Genomic DNA, 10457 nt, shown 5'->3' with positions numbered 1-10457 from the left:
ACTGTTTGATGCCCCTCCCTTTCTTTGATTATGGACTCTTGCCTTGACATCACAGAACCTTTGAAGTTGATATTGCAGTTGATATTGCAAGCAATTACAGTTATTTTACCTAGGGAATCCTCATGTCCCGCCCCCCAATTTTTCCACATTGTACTAGAGCTCCACCTAGCATCAATTATATTTCGGGAAGTTATACTAGTATCCTTGTCTCCAAATGAGAACCTTTTCTACTATCATCTTCCCTTCCACCACCTGTTCTGCCTCACACATATATAATTAAAAAGCTAATTGTGGCCTTATTTTCAATAGTGAAGTGTATGTGCATATTTATACAAATTCAAGCACAAATACAAATGTACACATGCATCCTTCACTTGTAAAAGTAACTTTTATTTGCCTTTAGTTGTCTCCTTGGAGGCTCACTGCTTCTGCCAGCTAAATTTGGTCTAGTCCTGGAAGCTTCTAGACTCCATACAGTCTTAGCGAGGCCTAGAATATTTTCAGTTTCTGAGACTTATTCCTTGTGATGGTTTGTTTGTATATGCTCAGCCCAGGGAGTGGCACTACTAGGAGGTGTGGCCTTGTTGGAGTAGGTGTGTCACTGTGGGTACAGGCTTTAAGACCCTCACTCTAGCTGTCTGGAAGCCAGTCTTCTCCTGTTTGCCCTCAGAACAAGATGTAGAACTCTCAGCTATTCCTGCACCATGCCTGCCTGGATGCTGCCATGTTCCTGCCTTGATGATAATGGACTGAAATTCTGAACCTGTGAGCCAACCCCAATTATATGTTGTCCTTTATAAGAGTTGCCTTGGTCATGGTGTCTCTTTACAAAACCCTAACTAAGACGGGCAGATAAATAGCAGAGAAACCAAAGCCCAAAATACACCTTAAAAAGGTGGCATTGAGAGACAGTCAGAGGACCACCTGCTGCCTCAGGTCGAAGGTGGCTGGGTGTAACCACATGAGCAAGTACTGATGGGAGAGAAAGAGAAGCAGAGGGAGCAGTTAGTGCACTGTGAAGAAAGGCAGAACTGGAGATAGGATAGCATGGAGGTCTGATGTGAGAGCCCTGTGCTGCCGCCTGACTCTTCCCCTGCAGTCTGGGTCCATGGCCTTAAGGCAGCAGGGATCTGTGTGGATATTTGTTGCATATATTATCACCAAAGGGTATCCAGGCTGTCTGAGCTGCTGTCTGAAGCCATGTTGATGTCCTAGGGCCCTGCTGAGCTGACCCCACCCCTCACCTGAGCAGCTAGGGGAAACTGACCTTGGTGGTGTGGGCACAGGAGAGCCGGTAAGTTGACCAACTCAGCTACCAGCCAGGCCCAGATCCAGGGCTTTGTTTGAGTTGACCCACCCTAACATCTAACCCATCTATGAGTTGCTGGAGCATGTGAAGGGGCCGGTCCTATAGAAACCAAAGCTGCAGGGTCTCTGTGACTCAGAGATCAATAGGATATCTGAGAGGAGTCTTGGTGAGAGTCCAGTATTGATGGTGTAGTAGAAGCCAGAGGCCTTGAACCAGACCAATGAACTGCAATGAACATTTGCAAATAAAGATGTGTGGACAGAAAGGCACACTGTGTGATAACACATTATGACACACTGCAGCTTCCACAGCAAGATTTTTTTTTTCTGGTCTTTATTTATTTATTTTTTATTTAGGGGATAGGGAAAGTTACAAAGGTAGAGGGCAGATATGGAAGGACTGGAAAATGAACAGTATCCGGGTACATGATGTGAAATTCACAAAAAGTCAACAAAAATAATGTTTTAAAAAAGGCAGCATTAAATCTAAGTTAGACTCATTGTTGCTACGCTGGTATCTCTGCCTGTCCTACAAGGGCCATCTTATGCCTCATTTCTTGAAGCCTACAGTGGTGGTCTCATCTTACAGATGCTAAGCCCAGATGCCTTCAGAAACACAGCCTCCTCAAAATTTCTTGTTTTGCCTCAGTTATCCGTTTCCTGTTGGAACTGTGGAGTTGCCTACTGAAAGCTACTCTTGTGTTCTCAACAACACCCCTGTTTTGTGAAACACACTCTACTTAGCTGAACCACATACTCCGTGGAACCAGAACCCTTCTCCAACTTCATGAGGTAAATCAAAACCAATCATGATGGTCCCTTGACCTTGTAACTGTTTTAGCTATGTGCACCGTGCCTCAATTGTAGCCAAAAATAAGTAGAGGCAGTGTTCTATGTAGAGTTTCTGTTGTTGGGATGAAACACTATGACCAGAAGCAACTTGATGACAAAAGGGTCTATTTGGTTTACACTTCTACATCATAGTCTATCACTGAAGGAAGTCAGGACAGGAACTCAAGCAAGTCAGGAACCTGGAGACAGGAGCTGATACAGAGATTATGGCGGGATGCTGCTTACTGGCGTGCTCAGCCTACCTCCTTACAGAACCCAGGACCACCAGTCCATGGATGGCACCACCCACACTGGGCTGGGCCCTCCCCAATCAATCACTAATTAAGAAAATTCCCTAAAGGCTTCCCTACAGCTGGATCTTATGGAGAGATTTTCTTAATAGTGGCTTCCTCCTTTCCAGTGACTCTAGCTGTATCAAACTGGCATTAACCTAGCAATCGAAGGTAGTTTGCTGGGGGATTCTGAGAAAGGTTTTCCTCACTGATCCAAGTGTTGTCTATAGCTATAGCTCAAAGAACTCAACAAAAAACCCAGCCTACTTTTTAAAGGATTGGACAGGTAGTTCTCCAAAGGAATTAGGCAGACAGAAGGGAATGTATGAAAAGATATGCGGTATCATTAATCATTAGGGATATTCAAATGGATACTATAGTAAGGAGGCTGCTTCAGCAGGTAACAGCACGTGCTGTGCCAGCATAAGGTCCTGAGTTCAAATCTTAACACAGGCAAAAAGTCAAGCACAGCCTCAGTGCACTCTGGGGGCCTGTAAGCCCACTGCTGGTGGTGGGCATGGGAGTGGGGAGAAGCCAGAGGACTGCTGAGGGCTTCGGGCTGCCAACCTAACCCTGCTGCTCTGAGAGACCCTTCTCAAGGGAGTGAGGCAGAGTCGCAGGAGACCCAGCAAGTCTGTTTCTAAGGATGTACCTAAAATATTGGAAACCTGTGTCCACTAAAGATACAATGCACATGTATGTTCCTAACAGCATCATTTCATATAGACAAAAGTGAAAATATCCCACATGTCTACTATCAACTGATGAATAGATAAAACAAGAGGTGGTCTAGCCATATAACATTTTCCAGTCATGAACAAATAAAATGTTGATATATAACATAAGTACATGTTTAAAACGCTATGCTATATGAAAGAAGTTATATACACAGGGGCACATAGTCTAAGTGGCATAGATATATAACACATTTACATATGGAATAGCCAAACCAAGTACATTTGGAGACTGGATGTAGCTGTGTAGTTGCCAGGGGCTAGGACAGGAGAGAGCAGGAAGAGGCTGCTTAAGTTTCCATGGGGATGCTAAAGAGGTTGCAGCATATTAGTGTTAATGAGTAGCATCCTTGCGTTACGTTAACGATAAGAAAAATAAGCCTAAAAAGAAGTTTAAAACTAATTCATGCCTGATCATAGATAAGCCGAAAAATACTTTGCTAAGTAAACTATTAGACATATTTTGAAATGTGCTGAGTAGGATAATTCTATAGACAGAAAACAGGTTAGCAGTTACCGGGGACATGGGGCGAGGTGGGCCTGGAGAAGAAATAAATGGTTATTGCTTGGGTTCAGGGTTGGGCTTAGAGCAGTGAACTGTCCTGGAATTAGACAGTAGTGGTGGTCACATAATTTTGGAAGTCCTCTAAAAGTCATAGAATTTCACACCTTAATTATTGACTTTTTTAGCACGTGAACCACAATCTCAGTAATGTTTTCAATAGTGCATAAGAGTTCCTGACACCTTTACTTGCCTCTGGATACAGACTTGATGGTTTTCACGGAGCAACTGTAGCCATTTTACAATCCTACACCAGCTTAAGTGATAAGCATGGTATGTGAGGTTACTAGAGAAAAGATAAAACCAACCAGCCACCTGTTGGCGTTTCTGGGCCTCCTGTTACATATAATAATATATTGCTTAATGACTAATTCAACAGAAATGATGTGGTGCAAGCCTTAACTGGTATAAACGCATTCTTTGCAGTCAGCTCTGCCTGTACATTAGTCAGTTTTTTACCACCATGAAAAAGTACCTAAGACAAGTATCTTACGAGATGAACGGCTATCTTGGTTCATGCTTTCAGTTCATGGTCATGTATTTGGGCTGGTAGCAACAGAGACCATGCGGTAGGAGCACCTGGTAGAACAAATCTGTTTACATCGTGTCCACTAAGAAGCAAAAAGGAAAGATAGAGTAAGGACCGACATTTCCATCTCTCACAAGGGAGATGTTAGCAGTTCCTCTAGGCTTGCTCAACAGCTACCTAGCAACAGCTTGCTTCTCTGCCTGCTGGCTTAAAAGGACTACTTAACCTCTCTCTCTCTCTCTCTCTCTCTCTCTCTCTCTCTCTCTCTCTCTCTCTCCCTCCCCTTCCCTTCTTCTCCTTCCCTCCCTCCTCTTCCCCTTTTCTCCTTCCTTCCCTCCCTCCCTTCTTCCTTCCTATCCTCCCTCCCTCCCTCCTTCCCTCCCTCCCTCCTCTCCTGCCTCCCATGTTCCCAGCCAGCCTCTGCCTCTTCCTCTCTCTTCCTTCCTCTCTCCTATCTCTTTCTGTCCTTCTCTGTCCCTCTCCATTCTCAGCCCCTACCTCTTTCCCTTCCCGCCAATAAACCTTCACACTAGGTCTGTCACATGGCTCGATTGTTCAGGGGACACCTTGGCGGGGGCCCCCTCCAAGATGCTCCCTCCCACTGCAACATACCACATTTACAAAACACAACAATAACTGGTTTACTTACACCAACTGACTCTTCTTTCCACATGCCCACTCCATGACTGCAGACTCCACTAAACAAACCAACCACTAATGCAAGAGAAGTGAGTGCTCTCTAAAGCATGTGGACGCTCTCCTGTGCAGACCTAGAAGGTAGTCATAGCACCTCTGGTACCCAGGGTAAATCCATCCCAATTTCTATGGGTGGGGTAGAGAGGTGCAGTCTAAGCCGTGTCTCCCCCCCCCCCACCCCCAACCTCCAGGGGAACTGGCAAGGCCACCAGACAGCTGTCCAGGACTCAGTTCGATGATAGGCTTCATGTCAAGGAGAGGCCAGTCGTGGAAACCAACACAAGAGGAGAGGAGAGGTGTACTCCGACTAGCTATGTTAATTAAGACTTTTATCTATTCTTAGATGCAAATGAATTGCTAGGAGCTAGAGAAAAGCAACGTAAACTAAGAAGATGGACGATGAGATAATTAAATAGAACAATTGATTATGGGGCCAAACACATGACAAATAGTAAGTGAAGAGAACTTTAAAATTAATATTCTAAGACAGACGTGAGAACTCACTTTTGTAGACCAAGCTGACCTCGAACTCAGAAATCTGCCTGTCTCTGTCTCCTGAGTGCTGGGATTAAAGGCATGCGCCACCACACCCAGCTGAAAAACCAATCTTGAAAGACTGTGTACCACACAGTTCCCTTCATACACCAGAGACAATGAGGAAATTAGGTTCACAGAGAGGTAAGAGAAACAGAGACTAAAGGATTTCTTTCTCCTCAAGTGGCTAGAACTGTTTTAAGGTGGACCATGGCAAGAACTGTACAAATCTGTGGAAGTGGGTGGGTAGGGGAGCAGGGGCAGGGGGTATAGGGAACTTTCGGGATAGCATTTGAAATGTAAATAAAGAAAATAATAATAAAAAAAGAAAATAAAAAACAAAACATCTAAAAAAATCTCAAGTAAATAGAAATTCTATAAAGTTATGAATCAAAAAAAAAAAGAACAAAAACACCCCACACCAAAAAAACCCAACAACAAAAAAAACCCACCCTCAATTGTATTTACGTGGGAAAATTATATTGTACATGAACCATATCTCAAAAAGTAGATTTTAAAAACTTACAGATCTTAGTAGGATTGGAGTCTGATTTGCACACTGCCTACTCTCTCCTTGGAAACTCAAGAAAAACAGAAGAAACCTCCTGAATTAACTGACAACAACTACAAAGATACTAAAGCATGAAGCCAGATATTGTCTAACACAAGCTTGACGCGGACAGCATAGTAAGGTTGCATTTGATACCAACATTGAACCAACATGGAGATGGGTGACAAAGCACTGCGCTGGGCACCTAAACTGGCAAAGGGACAGTGACCCTGCTGAAACTCTCAAAGAGGACTCTTTTCCTTTTGAAAGTTTGACAAAAACCCACTCCCAGCTCCGGAACCCCAGCTACCACCCCCAAGCCTGCAGCTCCCAGCCCCACCTCCATCCCAGAATTCAAGTCACTCCTATTGTTGTCACCTCTAAATCCCAAGATAACAATTGGCCACAGGTACATAAATTCATCAAACAAGAAACTCTAAAAGCCTCTAATCTAAAAAGAGGATAGACAGAAGAAGTGATGAAAGGCAGTAGAGGAAGCAGATGGTAGCTTTTATAAGGTGATTTCACAGTATCGCCAGACCGCCCACCTCGTTGGTTACTAGAGCTGGCTGAGATCCACTTCTTTCACTCTCTGGGGATCTCTGCTATACCCCGTGGTCTTCCCATCCCTTCCCTGCTGTGACTGGTCACCGTGCATACTAACCCTTCTTTCCACCATGAGTGTTCGTCCTAACTGATGAAAGACTTTGGAAAAATGTAAAACCCTCATTTTAGGGCTAAGTTTTGAGAAGTAAGTGACTGTTGGGCACTGGGGCAAAAGATATGCTATATAATTTGTTTGCATCTCGGTGTAGGTGCCGACTGGATAGCAGCCTTTTGATTTATTAGAGCAGTTTAAAGAGGTTCACACCTCAAATCCATAAAAGATGACGCTAATTTTGACCCCCTCGTTTGTGCTCAGAGAACTTAGTATCCACAAGAATTCAGGGTCACTCTTCTCATACAAAAACCAAAGCTACTTTGGCTAAGAAATCTGGCCGGTGAGACATAGGCAGGACTATAGCATGGCCCTACTTGAAGCAAGATTAACTAACTAGCGAACTGGTTAGAGACTAAGACAAGGACACTAACCCCAAAGAAAATAGCCCACCACTACACCAAGGACTTAGAGTTTGAAAACAGTGGAGTTACTGTACCTGCTTGGCAAGGTAGAATTTGGTTATAGAAGATCTCTTGGTCCTGGATCTGTATATACTGTAAAGTTGCCAAGGGGCCAAGAGCCAAAGAAAGCCCAAGGGAATCCACACAAGAACAGTTTGCTCAAAACAAAGAGGCAGGTCAGCTTCTGGACTATTCAATAATGAGAGATTCTGGGGGACCAAAAAGGAAAGACTGGTGGGTACATACTTTTAAAAGACACCCCATTCTCCCAACATTCTCCAAATGCTTTCAATCAACTTGAATTCAACTTCACATTTATAACAATAACAAGCTTTACTTTATAACTATGTGTATTTTCAGGCTCATCATTAATACAATATATTACACTAGAACACATCCACCATTTAATGACATGTAGTGGCTTTCCTCCTCTCAAAATGTATCTTCATGTGATTTTAAGTGAATGTCTACACTGTCTATTCTGCATAAAACTTACTAAAATATTTTCCAAATTATAGAAAGAAGAAAGAGTATTCCTCTCTCCAAAAGGGAAAGTCGTTTCCCAGAGCTAAGAGCATGCTATGTGGTTTCTAGCACTATTTGAACACCTGCAGACACCAGACAGAATGGTTAGACATGCTATGACGTTAGCCTATTATGACTAAGAAGGCTCATATAAAAACCAAGAGGACCTGGTACATTTCAGTGCCGAGATAACAATGCACTGTTGGACAGGAAACATGTTTTAAACAAGAGTTTCATGTAATAAAGAGTCCTTGGAGACGGAGTTGTGTGGACGTAGCAGTTCCTGTATCAGGATCAGACAAAGGTAGATTTTCTTTTTCCATTGATACTTTTAAACAGATCTATTGGTACTGATGTTCTAAAGGAAAGGTCAAAGTGTCAGACAAGATGATTTGTAGAATTCTAAAAAGAAATTCTCTCTATGTGTGTCTTTCTGTATCTCTCTGTCTCTCTTTTTATCTCTGTCTGTCTCTGTCTTTCTATCTTTGTTTCTCTCTGTCTCTCTGTCTTTCTGTCTGCATCTCTGTCTCTGTCTCTCTGTCTGTCTCCCTCTCTGTCTCTTTTTGTTCTTCTCTCTCTCTCTCTCTCTCTCTCTCTCTCTCTCTCTCTCTCTCTCTCTCTCTCTCTTTCTGTGTAACAGCCTTGGCTGTCCTAAAATTTTCCTCACAGACCAAGTTGGTTTTAAACACACACAGATCTGTCTGTTTCTGTCTCCCAAGTGTTGGGATTAAAGGTGTGTGCCACCATGCCCACCATACCCAGCCTTCAAATGGGATTCTCAAGAGATGATTAGCTACCTTCTAATAGTCTTCATGTCTTAGCCATGAAGGCTTGGGGGCTTAAGTTCTTCCTAACACATTAAGGACTATCAAATGTCTTTTCTGCTCCTCTCAACATTATGGAAGGTCACTAATTACATCAGTACATCACCCAAAAGCGCAGACATATGCCTTCTCTTTTCCTCATACCCTACAAAGTCTGATTTAACAATTCCCTTCCTAGGACTGGAGAGAGTACATTTTTCTTTATTTCTCTGATAAAAGGCTCTTCTGCAGCTAGTCTGAGAAAGTCATCTGAAGTGCACTAAGAAAATGCTAAAGAAAAAAAATGGAATGCCTTTCCCACATGTTATAATCATGTGGCTAAATTAAACTTTTTTTCCTTAAAAAACAGAACTTTAGGCCAAATAAACCTCTAAATTTACTGGTTCGTACTGATAGTCATGCTTGCCTGAGTTTGAGAAGAGGAAACCATGAGAATCAATGTAATTTCTCACCCAAAAAGTAGAGTGGCAGAATTCGTCCATCGTGATTTCCAGGGCACTTCTGTTACAATGACTTTCTATGATGGTCTTGTTTCTTCTTTACTTTTTGCCTCAAGGGAAGCAGATGCTAAGGAGCAATGTGCTTTCCCCATCCTCACTGCCCAGTTAAAGGCAAGCCTCCCGACCTTTCATCCTGACAACTTAATAGTTAACTTTGCTAAGTGTATGTTATGGCATCCCAGGGAGGAGACATGTGACTGGGAGTCATCAGGCACAGGGAGGCTTATCACTTCTCCAAAGCCCCACCCCTGTAGTGTGACCAAATCTAGAAAGAACCAATCAGAGACATTAATGCAGTTGGCAGGTCGGAAGTCCAGTACACAAAATGACAGAGAGTGACCTATGCATCCCTGCACGTGGGGTTTCACTTCAGTTTGAACTCAGTTAAGAATTCTCAGAGGTATTAAATACCCGTACCTCTGATTTTTATTTTGTCTTGTTTGAGACCAGGTTTCTCTGTGTGGCACTCGCTGTCCTGGAACTCACTCTGTAGACCAGGCTGGCCTCAAACTCACAGAGATCCACCTGCCAATGCCTCCAAAGTCCTGGGATTAAAGGCATGCACCTCCTCTGAGTCTCTGATGAAGAACTTATAATAAACATAAAACATGGTTTAAAGTAATATAAACTTTGTTTGAAAAGGTCAAGTTATATAAAAGAGCAAAAGCATTGTGAACCAATGAACATAATTCGAGCAATAAAATGTTAGCCTTATTGGCAGGATTAGGTAGTTCTTTTTATTTTCTATCGTATTTTTGTTTCTTCATAATTATCAAGTATTATTTGTGTAGTAGCATTTAAAGGTGCATAACATAAAATGTATTATCTTGACGAGTTCTAAGTATATAATTCAGCAGTGCTAAGTGGACTTATATTGTTAACCAATTTCTAGAACTTTTTATCTTGCAAAACTGAAATTTTATGCCAATTGTGCATAGCTCCTCTCTCTCCAGTAAAGACATGCTGTTTTGTTGGTAAGAGAAACAACTTCATATATTCTTTATTTATCTTGTTTTTTTTTTTGTTTGTTTGCTTTGTTTTGGGAACAGGATCTCAATGTGGAACCCTGGAACTCATTTTGTAGGTCAGGCTGGGCTGGGACTCACAGAGATCTGCCTGCCTGTGTCTTTTGAGCACCACCACGCCTGGCTTATATTCTTGTTTATTCAAATAAGACATTACAAATGAGTTTTGCTATTCAGCTTCAGAATTAAACTTGTGTTTGTGTTGATTGCAAAACCAGTTCTACATAATCCTCCAGTCTGTGGTGTTTACCATGTCAGCAGGCACGTCTTCACTCAGGTTGTTCTAATTAAAAGGAGAGCTGAGGATATTCAGCACATCACATTTTCATTTTCTGCTAGCGAAATATAACATCAAAAAACAGAAACTTTTTTTTAAAAAAGACTTTATTTATGTAAGTACACTGTAGCTGTCTTCAGACACTCC

The 10457-nt window shown here is 42.4% G+C and overlaps 1 protein-coding gene across 1 annotated transcript in view; it reads right to left on the bottom strand.

Moving 5' to 3' along the window:
• Positions 1-9187, bottom strand: part of Abcc2 (ATP binding cassette subfamily C member 2) — a 56687-nt gene extending 47500 nt beyond the window's left edge. Inside the window, exons 1-2 of the mRNA XM_021205166.2 lie at positions 8961-9187; positions 7195-7368 (exon numbers count right to left, since the gene is read on the bottom strand). Of these exons, the coding sequence (XP_021060825.1) occupies positions 7195-7368; positions 8961-8990 (204 nt within the window). The 5' untranslated portion in view covers positions 8991-9187. The remainder of the gene's footprint in view (positions 1-7194; positions 7369-8960) is intronic.
• Between the last annotated feature and the right edge of the window lie 1270 nt (positions 9188-10457).

Source organism: Mus pahari, chromosome 1, assembly GCF_900095145.1.
Source record: "Mus pahari chromosome 1, PAHARI_EIJ_v1.1, whole genome shotgun sequence".
NCBI classification, from domain to species: domain Eukaryota; kingdom Metazoa; phylum Chordata; class Mammalia; order Rodentia; family Muridae; genus Mus; species Mus pahari.
Note: the sequence above shows the minus strand (reverse complement) of the source record. Positions and strands in the feature narration are given on the sequence as shown.